This window comes from Misgurnus anguillicaudatus, chromosome 25 (genome assembly GCF_027580225.2).
Source record: "Misgurnus anguillicaudatus chromosome 25, ASM2758022v2, whole genome shotgun sequence".
Lineage (NCBI taxonomy): Eukaryota > Metazoa > Chordata > Actinopteri > Cypriniformes > Cobitidae > Misgurnus > Misgurnus anguillicaudatus.
The window spans coordinates 16,860,097-16,876,851 of NC_073361.2; the positions used below are offsets into that span (position 1 = coordinate 16,860,097).

Below are 16,755 nucleotides of genomic sequence, written 5' to 3' on the forward strand. Positions count from 1 at the left end.
AGCCTGCATTTAAAATAAAGCAAAGCAACTGATCCTAGTTCCTGCCTGTTTGAGAAAGCCTATTGAAAAAAACTGCTAATTGTTGTTATTGTGTTTTTCTAAAGCTAATTACTCCATTATTGTTTACCTGAAAGCCCTGTCAGATCATTGTGTTCAGCCTGTTGTTGATCAAACCTGCTCTCTCTGCTAGACCCTCGCTCATGTCATAATCCCCTTGACTTCATTTGATCTGTTGTTTAGCGTCCACAAGGTCTCAGGCCTTTTCTGGATGCCTTTTTGTTTTGTTTCTGCTTGTTATCGAATCTACCCACCTGAACGATTAAGCTCTTAGATGATGCACACATCTAAACAGGATGTGTACAGTAGCTGTTACATCTACTTGTCTTTTTTATTATAATAACAGTATGTTTTACTGATCATCTGTGCTTGAAGTGCTAATAGGCTTTGTGTTTTTTTTTCTTCTCCAGGCCTTAGACGGGTTTTTCTTTGTGGTGAACATGGAGGGGAACATCGTGTTTGTGTCAGAGAATGTGACACAGTACCTGAGGTATAATCAGGAAGAGCTGATGAACACCAGTGTGTACAGTATACTGCATGTAGGAGACCACAACGAATTCATCAAAAACCTCCTGCCCAAGTCACATGGTGAGTTAGAGGGTTTTTTTTATACTTCTGTCCTAGCCACCCCAACATACTTTTTCTTTGATTCCTTCCTTCCTTCCTTCTTACCTTCCTTGTTTCCTTTCTTCCTTCCTTCCTTCCTATCTTATTTTTTACCTTCCTCCTTTTATTTCATTTCTGCTTTTTTCAAAATCTTTTTATACCTTTTTCATTTAGTTTTTTCTCCATTTGCTTTTTCCCTTCCTCCTTTAATTTCTTCCTTCCTTCCTTCCTTCATTTAATCCTTATTTCTTCCTTCATTTACTTCTCTTATCCATCCATTGATCCATCCATAATTTCCTTCCTTCCTTTCCTTACATGTGTTTCCTTTTTTTTCTTATATTTTTCCCTCTTTCACATCTTCCTAAATTGCTTGTCTTTCCTTCCTTCTTTTTTTCTTTTATCCTTCTTTTCTTCTTGCATATCTTTCTTTATTCCTCCATTCCTTGTCTTCTCATTACTTCCTTCCTTTCTTCTTTCCTTTATTTTTTCATTTCTTCCTGCCTTCCTTCATTCCTCTGTTCATTGTCCTTCCTTCTATTATTATTTCTGTTTTCCTTCCTTTTCCTTCTTTATCTCTTCCTTTCTTACATCTTTTCCTCATTCCTTCCTTCCTTCCTTTAATCCTTTCCTCTTTGCCTTATTTCTTTCTTCATTTACTTCTGTTATCCATCCATTGATCCATCCATAATTTCTTTCTTTCCTTCATCCTTTCTTCCTAACCGTTCTACTATGTAATTTTTGCAACTTTCTTTTTTCCTCCATCCTTCCATCTATCTTTTCCTTCCCTTCTTCCTTTTTCCATTCCTTTTTTTTAGTTCCTTCCCTATTTCCCATTCATTCATTCATTCATTGATTCATTCATTCATTTCTGCCTTCTTTTCCTCCTTCATATCTTCCTTTCTTACATTAATACTTTCCTTCCTTCCTTCCTTCATTCCTTCTTTCCTTTATTCTTTTTTCCTTTAATCCTCCCCTCACCCATCCTTACGTTCTGCCTTCCTCTCTTCCTTCTTTTATATGTCTTCCTCATTCCTTGTCTTTCCTTCTTTCCTTACCTCTCTTTCCTTCCTTCCTTCTGTCCGTCTTTCACTTCTTCCTAAATTCCTTGTCTTTCCTTCCGTCCTTCCTTCCTTCCCTTACATTTATTTTCTTTCTTCCTTCCTTCTTTTTTTCTTATATTTTTCCCTCTTCCTCCTTTACATCTTCCTAAATTCCTTGTCTTTCCTTCTTTCTTTTTTTCTTGTATCCTTCCTTCCTTCTTTCCTTCTTGCATATCTTTCTTCCTTCCTCCATTCCTTTCCTTACTTTTATTTCCTTCATTTTTTTTCATTTCTTCCTGCCTTCCTTCATTCCTCTGTTCATTGTCCTTCCTTCTATTATTATTTCTGTTTTCCTTCCTTTCCTCCTTTATCTCTTCCCTTCTTACATCCTTTCCTCCTTCCCTCATTCCTTCTTTCTTCTTTTTCTGTTATCCATCCATTAATCCATCGTTTATTTCTTCTTCCATTCATGCTTTCTTCCTACTCCTTTTTGCTTACTGTTTCCTTCCCTCATTCCTTCCTATATTCTTTATAATTTTTTTCTTCCTTTCATACTTCCTCATCCATCCTTTCTTCATCCTTTCTTCCTTCCTTCCATCCTTCCATTTATCATTTCTTCATATATGTCTACCTCCATTTCTTGCCTTTTCTTCCTTCCTTCCTTTCCTTACCTCTATTTCCTTCCTTCCTTCTTTTTCTCTTATATCCTTCCCTTTTTCCTTCTTTCAAATCTTCCTAAATTCCTTGTCTTTCCTTCCTTTCTACCATCTTTCCTTTTTAAATATCTTCCTTCCCTTCTCCATTCCTTGTCTTTTCCTTCTATCCTTTCTTTGACCTCTTTTTTCGTCCTTCCTACCTTCTTTCCTTCTTTTTTTCTTATATCCTTCCTTCTTTCACATCTTCCTAAATTCCTTGTCTTTCCTTCCTTCCTTCATTCCTTTCTTCTTTCCTTCTTGCATATCTTCCTTCTTTCCTCCATCCCTTCTTTCCTTTCCTTTATTTCCTTCGTTTTTTTTTTCATTTCTTCCTGCCTTCCTTCTTCTGTTCGTTGTCCTTCCTTCTATTATTATTTCTGTTTTCCTTCCTTTATATTCCCTCCTTACTTCCTTAGAAGTAAATATTTTATCTTCTCATTTTGCAGATTTATTTTCATTTCATTATTAATAAGGAATATCATATGCTGGTTACATCACCCAATACTCAAGTGTAGCATTTCCAGAGCAGGTAATTTCCAACCATGTGATTACATTAATCAGAGTATTAAGAACTGGGATTTAGAGTGGAATAACAGAATGGCGTCCTCTCCAAGTGACAGCAGGGCAAGGTCACCTGCTGAAGTAAAAGGAAAAAGGGCTCACGGATGAAAACCATGCGGCTATGGGTTCTAATCCTTGTTTCCCAAGCCTGCACAAAGACATTTAATTCAGCTACTGTAATACTTCAATACATAATTTGAACACTACGTACCCTGTTTCGGGATTTAATTTATGGACAATTCTTTACCAAGTCCCCAATATAATCCACGTACAGTGTTGGTCGCTTCTATTTTATGTCACATCTAAAGTGACCAACAGTGAAATCTCGTGTATAAAAGATTGTTTACACATACAGTGAATAAGTTACTGTTGCTTGCCAGCTGGCTTTCCTGTCCAACAGCATTTTACACACATTTACATAAAGTTCAACTCTGCTCCACTTTGTTGACAATCAGTCTCTGTTGCTCAGATTGCCTAAAACTGTCAGTTCTCATTGAAAACCAATGACTTCCAGTCCCTTTGTTGCCGTAGCTCACTGTCAGTGTTGACAGCTTTTTATTCATTAAGGAAATGCTGCCAGTAAGGACAAAACTGGTTTAAATGAGTGACAGCGAATGATGTGTTTTTACCTTTCTCCCACATGTAAATGGTGCGCCGTGGTCCAGCGAGAATCCTCGGCGAAACAGCCACACCTTTAACTGCCGGATGCTCGTGAACCCTCACAGCGAGGCTGAGGAGACGCAAGATCACGAGGCACAGCAGAAATATGAGACCATGCAGTGTTTCGCAGTGTCTGAACCAAAGTCCATCAAAGAGGAGGGAGAGGGTGAGCCACGGTTTCTTAAAACACACTTAAGCCATGTGAATCTTACAGAAACTTTAGATTTAATGCTTCAAAGGAGAGCAGGAGCGTAGTCAATAGTTTTATTGCACATTGTAAGTTGTTCTGTATGCAGTTATCTACAAATTGTAGTGGTTAGTTACTGCCATTATAAAGGTAGACGTACCCAACACTGTTTTGAGGATTAGGATTTGACACGAGATGAGAGTCATTTTAAGGTTTTATTCATTAAATTATACAAATGATTAAAACACATTCATATTTACTGAGAAATAAGTGCACAATTTCGGTGCCTCTTAATTTCGTTTTAAAGTGTTGAGAGTTTTTTCTGGCATTGGTGAGAGAATGAGCATTCCAGTTGCTAAAAAACTGAAGGAAAAGGCGACAGCAGTGTGTCCCGCCCATAGAAATGTTTCAGTCTGGGATTCATTCGCTTTATCTGCTTCTAGTCTTCCACCTCATGGAGTCACCCAGAGTTCAGGGTGCATTTGAGACCCACTTCTCCACTGAATCGTTTTGGCTTTGGTTTCGGCCCTGGCTGGGGTTTAGGTGTGTGTGAGTGAGACAGTAAGCACAAGGGAACGAGAGATGTTTATGTGTTTAATGTTGGTCTTCCTCACTTTTCTCACACTCATGCTCGCTCGCTCTCTCTCTTTCTCTCTCTCTCTCGCACATACACAGTGTTTAATTTTTGTCTGGGTACTGTTGGTGTGTTGAGTGACTGAGTGCCTCTTTTTATGGCCTGTCAGTGTTTGCTGTGTGCCAGCTGCTTTTCAGCCAAACAGTTCTGCCTGGCACAGGAGAGACAGAGAGAGGACAGAAGCAGGAATGTGTATGAGGAGAGGGGTATCATGGACCCCGTGTATGCGTGCTTGTGCGTGTTTTAGAGAGAGACACAGTTTATTACAGTGAAAGCAGAGTGAATGTGGGACTTCATGCAGTTTTAACTTGAGACCACCCAAGGGGCTCTTTAAAGGAAGGAAGATATTTTAAGGAATGTTTTTAACCGGAATGATCAGAAGCCCCATTGACTTCCATAGTAGGATAAAAGAATACTATGGAAGTCAATGGGGCTTCTGGTCAGTTTGGTTAGAAAATTTCTCAAAATATCTTTCTTTGTGTTTATCAGAACAAAGAAATTTATACAGGTTTGTAACAACATGAGAGTGAGTAAATGATGACGGAATTTAAATTTTTGTGTGAACTATCCCTTTAAGTGTATGTCATCTATTGCATATTAACTTTGAAGAATACGAGTGTAGTTTGTTTAGTGAAAATTGCATTAGAGTTGGTAAGAGTTAACTTATGTTTAAACTGAATGAATGATTCAAAATACGCTAAAAAATTTGGTTGCCATTGCTTAAAGGACAAGTTCGGTATTTTACACTTAAAGCCCTATTTTCAGATTGTTTATGATGAAATAGAACGGTTTTGAGTGAAATTTCGACATATGCGGCTGCCCCGAGAATTTTCGGGTGTTTGTGGTTTCACCCCCCACCTCTACAATGAGTTTATAGGTGCACTGGAACAATCCTTCCTAAAATGCGTTAAACTTTCGTTTACAAAGACGTGAAACTCACCAAGCTGCAAAAGATGCTTTCCAACAGGTGTTTTAGCATTCGTTGTTAACTTGTGGACCTATTTTTCCAAACAACTCACATCCGTACATTCTTCCGTTGAGAGCTTGAATAATAGACACTCCAGCCCAGTTGGTGGCGATAATCCACCTTTGCCAATTGCAAGAATAGAAACAAAGTTCCCGGCGCGGAGTAATACCGTACCTCACAGCACATCTAATACAAGTCAATGGAGTTGGAAAAAAAACTACGATTGAACCTGTTGGAATGCGTATTTTGCAGCAATTTTTTTGTGAGCATATCAGTGAACACCCCTGACCACTCGGTGAGTTTCACGTCTTTGTAGACGGGGGTTTGGTGCATTTTGGGAAGGATTGTTTTTGTGCACCTATACAGCCATTCTAGAGGTGGGAGGTCATACAATAAGCACCTGAAAATTCTCGGGCCAGCATCATATGTCGAAATTTCAGTCAAAACCGTTCTATTTCATCATAAACGGGGCTTTAAGTGTAAAATACCGAACTTGTCCTTTAAAATGTACATGAATGTCTTCACATTAAAGTTTTATAGGTAGATATTGTAGTGCAAAGGTCTGCAACATGGTGCCCGTGTGCAGCAGGTTGCCCGCACAGAGTTTTTAAGTTACCTGCCAAATAACATTCTATTAATAATTTTTATATTTATTTACTACATATTTTATATTAGCTTGGCTTCTTTTTTGTATGCTAACATGTTAAACAACGATAAAACATATCATCAAATAAAATAAAATCAACAAGTAAAACAAAGCTTAGATGGAAACACCGCTAAACGCCATCTCCGTCAAAATCGAGATAATGATGCAAACCTCGGCATAAATGATACGTTCATCAAATACCTTCGCTTCAAATTTGCGTAATTCTGCCATCGGGCCATTCAGAAATACTGCTGTGTTGGCAGACAAATTGATTTATTTTATTACAAAAAAAAATAATCAATGACTTGCAAATTACTTTTTAAATCAAGATTAATTTTCTTGGTGAGCAAAATGACATAAATAAATGTTAAAATAAAAAATAATAATTTAAGTAAATTTGTGCCACCGGGGTAAGAAAAAAAAATCTTGAACTTTTTTTCTTAAACACTTAATACAATACAAAATTTTCTTACCCATTGCAGATTATTTATTTATTTATTTATTTATTATTTATTTATTTTTGCTTGTTTTAAGCACAAATTCACTTCAATTGTATATTTTTTTTGTCTAAAACTAGACTTATTTTCTTATGTCATTTTGCTCATTGAGAAAATACATCTAAGAATTTTTAGGGTGTTTTCACACCTAGTTCGTTTGAGCCCTCCAAACGCTCTCAGAGCAGTTCAGGGTGTATATGTGAACAAACCAAGTGATCTCAGACCCCCCTAAAAGGACCCAAAAGCGAACCGAACTCAGACCACTTCTGGAGGTGGTCTGAGTATGGTTCGCTTTTGGGTTCTTTTGTGGTTCGATTTCTTTTTGAGATTTGAAAACAATGAGTTCCCGTTCCGCTTCGAGTGTGGTTTTGACATTGTATCAAAATAAACTGCTGCACAGAAAGCTGGGGTCTGAGTTCTTATGAAGTTGTGATGTGAACAAGAAAGGGTCTGAGATCACTTCAGTTCTGAAGAGGACCAAAAAAAGAACTGGGTCCTCTTTTGAGTCCACTATATTGTGAAAACCAAAAGGACTGAGGTCACATTCGGCTAGTCCCTTTTCTGGTTCACTTTAAGTGAACTGGGTTTGGTTCTTTTAAAATGAACTATATCTGAAAACACCTAGATATTTATACTGAAAACAAGTAAGAGTCATTTTTTGCAGTGTGGACCAGATAATGTAAAAGTAGCCAATGAGAGCGCAGAAAACATGGGAACTCCTTAAGTGCTGTTTATAAAGCACCCCAGGGTAAGACCGCAAGAAGCTAGTTAATGAAATGTCAAGAATATTTTTTTCTAACTTTTAAAATCTTTGGAGATTTTTTTGGTCATAACATTATTGCCATTGTTTCATTTGTTATATTTCAAAGTTTTGATAACTTTACTTTTATTCTAAAATGTGGAAAATAATAAAGAATGACCAAAACGAATTAACGGTGGTCTATCTTAAATTGTGCAGCATAAGAAGACAAACGTTTTTTTCAGAAAGATTACAAACAGGCATAAAAGCCTAGGACTTCCACTGAAAGAGGAGCAGAGTCATATCTGGGCACTGTAATATCATACAGATATGACTTAAAACGGTAAACAATCATATATAACCATATCAATGCCCTGGTAACCTGCTTCAACACCACTGTAGCATCACTTGGCAGTGTTTGCACAATCAAACCTAACTCGAAAATGTAAAACGGATCTCTTTTTTTAAATCTTCAAAACCCCAAACAGGTGTCGGTAAGCTTGTTGAGTTGCACTTGGATTACACACAGGTCTCACACTACACTGTAATTTGTATAAAGTGTTACTCAAAACCAATTTGAGTCTGTGTCTGTCTGCAAGAGTTTATTATATCTGGTGTGTCAATGTGTCAGATACAATTTTGGTGGAGGTTGTAGTTCTCATGTATGATCTTTTGGTGGGTGGATGAGGGATGACTTCTCTAACTCGGTCTCCATGGGAGCAGCACAGCAGGGTCAGCCTCCACAATGACACACAACCAAAAGGTCACATTCCATCATATCACCCCACGCTCCTCTCTGCTCCGCCCCCTCGACACACACATGCACAGAACAAATGCATCATCATTCATACGTCTAATCAGTAATGCATCATCATTCATACGTCTACCAAATAATCTGTTGTTGTCACTGATCTGGATCCTATTATGTTTATGGCTGTGCAATACATAAGGCATTCACAATGCAAAATTTGTTTGGCCTTTGCAAGTGTATCATTTGACTAGTTAATAAATTTGCTTGTCATTGCTTAAAATCGTTACAGATGAAATTAATAAACATTGAAAGCTGAAACTAGAATGATAGATGCAATTTCTCTATTATATGTGATTTCATTTTCTCTCTGACTGTAGATTTCCAGTCGTGTCTGATCTGCGTAGCGCGGAGAGTACCCATGAAAGAGAGACCCATGCTCCCCACGCATGAGAGCTTCACCACCCGCCAAGACCTCCAAGGTAACCATGCCAACGCCGCCCCTCTCCACATCCACTCTTCAAAGAGCGTTTACATCACAGCGTTATCTGAATGCACAGCCCTTCATTTAAAACAACAGAGAATAAAACCCTAATAGACGGCTTTAGAGGACGTGAAATGGCTTTTATAGTTAAAACTTTAAAAAGGTTTTGTCACTATTTTATTCAGTTTGGGAGGTAGGGCACAAGTTGTCTCCTAGTACACATGTAGATCTCCCTGGCACTGTTTATATTTAAGGCTAGAAACTCGAGGGAAAGGCCCGGACTGGTAGATGAATGGACCTGACGGGCAAAGGCCTGGGACTTAAGGGGCCAGAGCTGGGGACGTTCAAAATCAAGGGATGGTGTGCCGTGTCTTGGCCTATGAGGGGCTACGGAGTCTGGGGTAGGCTTGTTGGAAAGGTCCGGTCAAGTTGCGGCAAGGGCCTGGGACTTATGGAGATGATTTATTAAGATTTTTATAATGTTTTTGAGTGAATGTTGAATAACCCGCAAAGAAAATGCGGAGATACCTGCATAAGTTTTTTATAGATCTTGAATTTTAATCTTAGCACAAATGTGATGATCTAAGCAGAAATGTGTTATTTCTGTGAACTTCAGATGTGTTTCACAAGGGCTTTTATAGTTGATTTCTCAGTTGTATTTCATTTAAGTTAAATATAACTTAGGCTCAGATGTTTGAAATGCATTAGTGTGAAGTATGGAGGTATTAAATAAAATTCTATTTTTTGTAATATAATTGGGATTTGGATAAATTTGATGAGAAATATTTGAGTTCATACTGAAATCTTTAATAATATTGACTTTTGACTACAGACTTTGCAGATCTGAACCCATTGCTTTCACATTGTCTTCCGAAACTCTAATGGAGACATTTGTGAGATTTCTGAGTCTTTTTCTCATGTGAAACCTTAGCAGAAATTTCCATTTGCTCTCCGTTTAATCTGATTGATATCTAGAAAATGAAATATTAAATGAGATTTTGGATTTTTTTCTTTCTCATGGGTATTCACCTCATGTTGACATGTTGAGTCATATTGAGGAAGTTTTTATCTCTGTTTGGGCTCAGATGTTGAGTGTGGCTTTATGCTACATACCTTGCTGATACATGCACAAAGTGGTCAGAGATCACATACAGATCAGCGTGGATGGTGAGATCACACATTTGGTCTAGCTGAAAATAAAATATCCACACCTATTGTCACGTTTTCATGCGGTCAGTTAATGGAAAAACCCCAGTTTTCATTTTTATTGTTATTCCATTTCCTTGAAACTGAGATGCATTGGCCATGTTTTGGCATGTTATTGTTAAAGCACTCGCAAGGCCATATTAATTACTTCTGTAATAAAAAATATCATAACAGAAACATCAAACTACATTTGTTTGCGTTGTAGGTAAAATCACTTCACTAGACACCAGCCAGTTACGAGCGTCTATGAAACCAGGCTGGGAAGACCTGGTGAGAAGATGCATTCAGCGCTTTCATCTGCAGAACGATGGAGACATTTCTTTCGCCAAACGCCATCAGCAAGAAGGTACCATTCAACCGTCCCATTCATTCACATATGAAACACCTTGACATTTTGTTAAATGTTGGTAAAATGCTTGAAAAATCTGTAATGTTGCTATATTAAAACAGAGCCACACAGTTACAGTTCAGTGTACTTGTTTATATAAACGTACATGGTTAGACCATTCTGTCATAATATGTTTGTATAGTTTTAGGTACAGACTGACAATATTACCGTTTGTTATGTCACGAATATTATTCACAAAATATTAACAAAAATAAAAACAACAACTTGGCGCCCTTAATTTCTCTTTTATGCCACGTACATGCCAAACGCAAAGCATCGTGTTCCTAGCTCTAGATTACTCGTGGGATTTAACTTCATGTCATGCTAATTTTTCACTCAAGTTAAATATTTTTAACTTGTGCGAAGACACGTTTGAGGTGAATAGCGCGTGCTTTCACGGCAATTGCTCTGCCCAATTTGCGTCATTCGCATCGCCCCGCACAAGTTTGCATTGTAATCTACTTGCACAAATTATTGAATTCACATTTGGTGTGTTTGTCCCATTAGTCTTTCATTACCGACTGTTTACTTGATAATTACTTGGGCTGTACCGATTAATCGTGTGTCCCATTAAAAATGCCTGTCTGAAATCGATTCTGAATCGCAAGGCTGTGATTCTGTGTTTCATGCACAGCTTGTGCATGCACAACGGCATTTGGTCAGTAGGAGGTCCTTATTAAATCTAAAATCATTCGTTTATAACGTGCATTTAAAAAAGCAACACTTGTTAAACTAAATCATTAAAAATATTCTTTATTATCATGAAAATACCTGAAACAATTTGTAGAACAGCTGTATAAATATTCCTGTAGACATTTCCTGGAATAGTGTTTGTAATGCTACTTCTTCTGTGGCACAAAGGAAGTTTCTGCACGAGAGCGCCCCCTGGCTTGTAGATGTGCGGGGATTTCACCGTAATTAATTCAAATTCATTCATTGAGAAAACACGCATTTGCACGATTAATCATTACACACCTAATAATTACATAATCTTAAAGCAATGTGTATTAAATTGAAAAATACTTGAAAGCTACATGCCAATGTTTGAATTTACATTAATATTTAAAGTCGCCATGAAACGAAATTAGCGATTGTATTATATTCCCCATGGTGACGTGTAAGAGTGAAACGGCTTCTGAAATAAAAAAAAATGTAGGGCTCGACTTCAAATCGTCCATCAACAACTGATTGGATCATTTGAAGTTGGGTCATGTTGCTATTTGCTAATCACTGTGATCTTTTCCCGTACCCCTCCCACCTGCAAACCATATGACCAGAAGTAAAGAGAGATCGTTTCGAGGAGGGAAGGAGATTTGGTTTCTTGATTAAAGAAATCAATTTCATTGTGACTTTAACTTTATGAAAGTTGAATTGTTAAAAATAATTTTTGTAATATTAGTTGCTATTACTACAGTATCTAAATTAGCATAGTTTAATAAAATTTCACTGGTATTTGTTTTTACGTCTGAAATGTCTGTATCAACTGTAGCATAATGTATGAAACATGGAAAGCTGTGGTACATTCTTTGGAAAATGTACAAAAGTTGTTACTGGGAAGGTTAGGGTTTGGTGTACATATGTACCTTTGAGGTACCAGTATGTATGTACTTTTTAAAGAAAACACCACCATTTTTCAATATTTTACTATGTTCTTACCTCAACTTAGACAAATAATAAATGCATATCTTGTTTCAATGCGTGCACTTAATCTTTGTACAGCGCGTCGTGAATGTGTTGGCATTTAGCCTGGCCTCATTCAATCCTATGGCTCCAAACAGGGATGGATTTAGAAGCCACCAAACACTTTCATGTTTTCCATATTTAAAGACTGTTACATGAATAGTTACACGAGTAAGGGCTCAGTCACACCAAAAGCGCTTTAAACGCTTGCAAACGCAAGGCGCGACGCACTGCCTTTTTTTAAAAAAGAGCAGTGCAGCGCGGCTTTTAATATTGCTAAGCAACCACCGAGTCAGCTGTCTTGTCAATCAAAATTGAAGCGTGAACGCTCTTTTGCTGTTAACTGTCATATTAGCAGAAACTTTAAAAAGAGGGCGCTTGCTCTGACCTTGTTTGAGGATTAGAGGAGCACAAACACGCAGGAGAGAGTGAGCGAGTGGAGTCCGGTTCTTCAAAGCAACTGTAAACTTCCCTCGCCACAATGTAAGGCCCGCCTCTCCCCTCATTCGATTGGACAATGGAAGACGCGAATGACGTCAGGCGCTCCTCCGCTCTCAGCGCTCCTTCAAAAACGCGTGCGCGGCAGGCGGCAGAAAACCGCAAGGCGCTCGGCGCGCATAAACAGCGCGCAAACGCGCCCTGCCCATAGAATATCATTCAAAAAAGGCGCCTGCAACTGCCATAAACGCTTTTGGTGTGACTGAGCCCTAACTATGGTGGCACAAAATAAAATGTGGCAATATTTTTTAAGTGTATAAATAAATGAGAACTATATTGTATGGCGGAAGAGCACTTAGTTTGCAGCATTTCGAGTAATATCATCACTTGACAGCTCCCCCTCTCGCTCAAACTTAGTTATAGTTAAGTTATAATAGTTCTCATTTTTAATCCCCTTAAAAAATCGCCACTTTTTGTGCCAACTACTCATGTAACAGTCTTTAAATAGGGAAAACATGTAAGTGTTTGTTTGTAAAGTTAATCTAGCAATTTACAAAACTTTATTGGACATTTTTTGTATAAGAACATGACAAGAAACCGATAAATGCAAGTTTGGTAACCTTATTAATTTCAAGCTTATCTTTTGTATTTGTTATTCACATATGTTGCAGTATTTCTCAATGTACATTATCATATGCAGTTTATCAAAAGAATGTTTGTGTGTTTTGTAGTGCTGAGGCACGGGCAGGCATTCAGTCCCATCTACCGGTTTTCCCTGTCTGACGGGACCATCGTCTCGGCTCACACCAAGAGCAAACTGGTTCGCTCACCAGCCACCAATGAGCCGCAGCTCTACATGTCCCTACACATCTTACAAAGGTACCCGCTACTCCATCGCTACGTGTGAATCTGTAAAGTGTGAAGTTTTACTCAAATGCAATAGTGTTTCCTTCTGTAGATGTGTGTGAGCTACCTGTTTGAGTGTGTGTGCTGTCATTTCCGACCCTGTCCCTGCTTCCTGTGTGATTCGGCAACACATAGCGTTTTCTAGTTCTGACAAGCCCAGCTAATTGACCGTACGCTGAAATCTCACCGTCATGTGAGAACATTCAAGCGTGTTTTCCCAGAGGCCGACGCTGGTCTCCAAACATTCCACCGCAACCAAGAATAACACGACTCCCATAAGTCACAGCTACACGTTGGCAAACAACTTCATTTCAACCCTGATATTCCTCGGATTTTTATCGCTGATTTAATTAAGAATAGAGTTAACTAAATACAAACAATGTGCTTTCATTTTTTCTGTGGAAAATTTGAAGAATGTAATAATTGCTCTTTTTAATTCCATTACAATTATTGTGGACTGCAGTACTATATAGGACTCCATGCAATTATATTTTGAATCAATACATTTTGTGTGATAAAGTTTTTAGATAAACAAAGATATTGCAACTTGAGTGAGCTTGGACACGTCATACAGACCACTTGTATGAAGTTTAAGCCGTCTTTGTGTAGCTTGAACTCTCCAGTCCCCAAGTAACAGTGGATGCATAGAAAAGGGCGACCAAACCAAGTTGGGCGTATTGGCCCGCAGTTGCCCAAGTAAAGCCTGGATCCACAGCAGGCAGTTATGAACAGTTTTATATGTTAGCTGCTCTCCGCGTGTGAGGAAGGACTACGGCCTTGCTTTCTGAGACAATAGCAGCAGTGTTTAGGCTGGGGTGTCGAGCACAGATAAACATTAAACCCAGGGTGAGCTCACAGCAGGGAGGCGGTTGTCTTAAAGCACAGCATCTCTAACACAATAACACGCAGTATAGCTTGACCATTGATTCATCCTGCACACTGAACAAAAGCAGCTCTATGCGTTTTCAGCAAAAGCCTCTTTTAGTATGTAGCTCGGTGAAAGCTTTACACCCTGAGGTGTGTTTTACATTATGAGAGAGATCTATCAGCACAGCGCCACGATTTCTCTGTCACATGGCTTGTTTTGAAGGATGAGCGATACCGTTTGTAGTTCCTTTAACCTTATCTGTTGAAACATACTTTAGTTAATGAAGCTATTCCCGAAATTCCGCTAAGCTTATTTTCCCCGATTCCTTTTTCGGTGCTGTGGAAGAGCCTTTCCTGTGTATGAGATTAATTTAACAAATGACTACGCTGGATTAATGTAATGAAATAGTTTCATTGGAATTTACTCCTTTATGCATGGAAATCAATTTTTATTACATGGATCACAATTAAAATGCCATTGTCGACAATAGCGCATGCCAACCAATTGAGAATGGTGTGAGGGATTGTTTTTTTTGCATGTTGCTTTTATAATAATGAAAATCTGTTGAAAGTGACATAAAACTAAGATAATCCTGACTCTATTACAGGGGTGTCCACTCCTGCTCCTTGAGGGCCGGTGTCTCTGCAGAGTTTTATTCCAACCCTAATCAAACACACCTGATCCAGCTAATCAAGGTCTTACTAGGCAGACTAACTCTGCAGGACACAGGCCCTCCAGGACCGACCTTGGACAACCCTGCTCTATTAGATGTACTGATGTGTATTGTTTATTTTGTTTGCAGGGAGCAGTCCGTCTGTGGGATGACTCCAGACCTTGGATCTAATCAGGCGATGGGCAAATCCATGAACCCAATGAGCTCTCCCAACACAGCTGGTTCCTCTGGTGCCCCCCAGGGGCAGGATGCCACCATCAGCAGTAACACATCCACCTCCCCTTTCCCCGGTGGACAGAAGGAGCCCGGCGCCATCGGCCCAGTGCAGGGTCACCGTTTCGGCTGCCCGGGAACAATGAACCATTCGGCAACCATGCAGGCCGCCACCCCCCAGGGCAGTGGGTATCCACTGAAGTTAAGCAGCCCATCTCAGGGCAGTCCAGGCATGTTGTCTCCGCGCCACCGAGCCAGTCCTGGAGTGGCAGGTTCTCCGCGCTTGCCCCCACCTCAGTTTTCCCCAGCGGGCAGCCTCCATTCGCCGGCAGGCATGTGTAGTAGCAGTACAGGTGGCAATGGTGGGGCAGGTGGTAACCATGGTTACACAAGCAGTTCGCTTAACGCCCTGCAGGCGCTTAGCGAGTGCCACGGCGTGAGCTTAGGCCAATCGCTGGGCTCGCCGGAAAGGAAGTTGGGATCGCCAGCTGGAGTGGGCGTCAATCCTCACCTCATGAACAAAATGGGCGCCTCCGATTCATTCGGAGAGCAGAACCAATCAGAACCAAGTCAGGACGACTGCATCGATCAGCCAAGAGATGAAAAGGGCAACATCGGCCAATTTAACAATCCTGACGGTGACCCACAAAACCGGCTACGTGACAACAAAGGCCACACTAAACTGCTACAGCTTCTCACCACTAAAACTGAGCCTATCGAGTCCACCTCTCCGCCTCTGATGGGCGGCGGAGAGCCGGGCTGTAAGGATCCCACTGGTGGTCTAGGGAACGGTGGCATGGGCCCTCAGACCGGAGCGGGAATCGCGTCACACGCTACCTCCCTCAAAGAGAAGCATAAGATTCTTCACAGACTTCTCCAGAACAGCTCATCGCCCGTCGACTTGGCCAAACTCACGGCCGAGGCCACGGGAAAGGAGATGTGTCAGGATTCTGCTGGCAGGACGACTAACGTTGCAGATTTAGCAATTAAGGAAGAACCCGTTAGCCCCAAAAAGAAAGACAATGCTCTGCTGCGCTACCTACTGGATAAAGATGACAACGTACTCAAGGACAAAGGCATCAAGATGGAGCCTGGGGAGATAAAAGTGGAGTGCGGGAAGATGCCTGGAATCAAAACGGAGAAGAATGACGGAGGGTATGACCGGGTGGAGCAGGTCAGTGATGTCATCATCTTCTCAACTTATTGGCAATATTTGTTTGATGATTTTTTTTATACCTTCAAGTTAAATTATCTTAAACCGCATCCTTAAGAAGTTATAATGTTCTTGTAGCTTAGTTGTATTAGCAGTGCGCAAAGGTCATGGTTTCGATTCCTAGGGAATGCACATGCTGATAAAATGCATAGCAAGTCAGTTTGTCTGTCAAATGCATAAACAATTTTTATCTTGTTGGAAACTTGTTGGACAAAAAACTTAAAACGTGAAGAAAACTAAACCTAATTTAGGATTTCGTTTATGTTTTTGACACTAAAGTTGTTGGAAGATGTTGCTGAATTCAGTGCAATGTCGGTGGTACATTCACACACACACAAGCAACCAATGTAACGTCTGAAATTAACACATTCAGACACTCTTATCTCCTGCTTGTCTGTTTGTTCTGTACTGCATGCATCCCTTGTGCCCTGTTCTTTTCATTCTCTTTTATTTTTTCTCTATTTGGGCGTAAAAGTGGAGCAAACAACAGATTTATAAACCGGCCAATGAAGCCCCAGATCGAGGCAGTATGGTAACAGCAGGGATATAAATGACTCAACCAGCTGGAGAGAAAGAGAGAGCGAGCAACTTCAGCTCTCCCTTTCTCTCTCTCTATCTCTCAGCTCTTCTGACACAGGAAGTCGATTCT

The 16,755-nt window shown here is 39.8% G+C and overlaps 1 protein-coding gene across 5 annotated transcripts in view; it reads left to right on the plus strand.

Moving 5' to 3' along the window:
- The window catches only part of ncoa2 (nuclear receptor coactivator 2), a 96,715-nt gene that overhangs the window by 53,885 nt on the left and 26,075 nt on the right, over positions 1-16,755 (plus strand). For all 5 annotated transcript variants that reach the window (XM_073863755.1, XM_073863756.1, XM_073863757.1 and 2 more), the window contains exons 6-11: positions 468-639; positions 3,597-3,785; positions 8,418-8,519; positions 9,933-10,073; positions 12,965-13,112; positions 14,810-16,067. In XM_073863755.1, the coding sequence (XP_073719856.1) occupies positions 468-639; positions 3,597-3,785; positions 8,418-8,519; positions 9,933-10,073; positions 12,965-13,112; positions 14,810-16,067 (2,010 nt within the window). The remainder of the gene's footprint in view (positions 1-467; positions 640-3,596; positions 3,786-8,417; positions 8,520-9,932; positions 10,074-12,964; positions 13,113-14,809; positions 16,068-16,755) is intronic.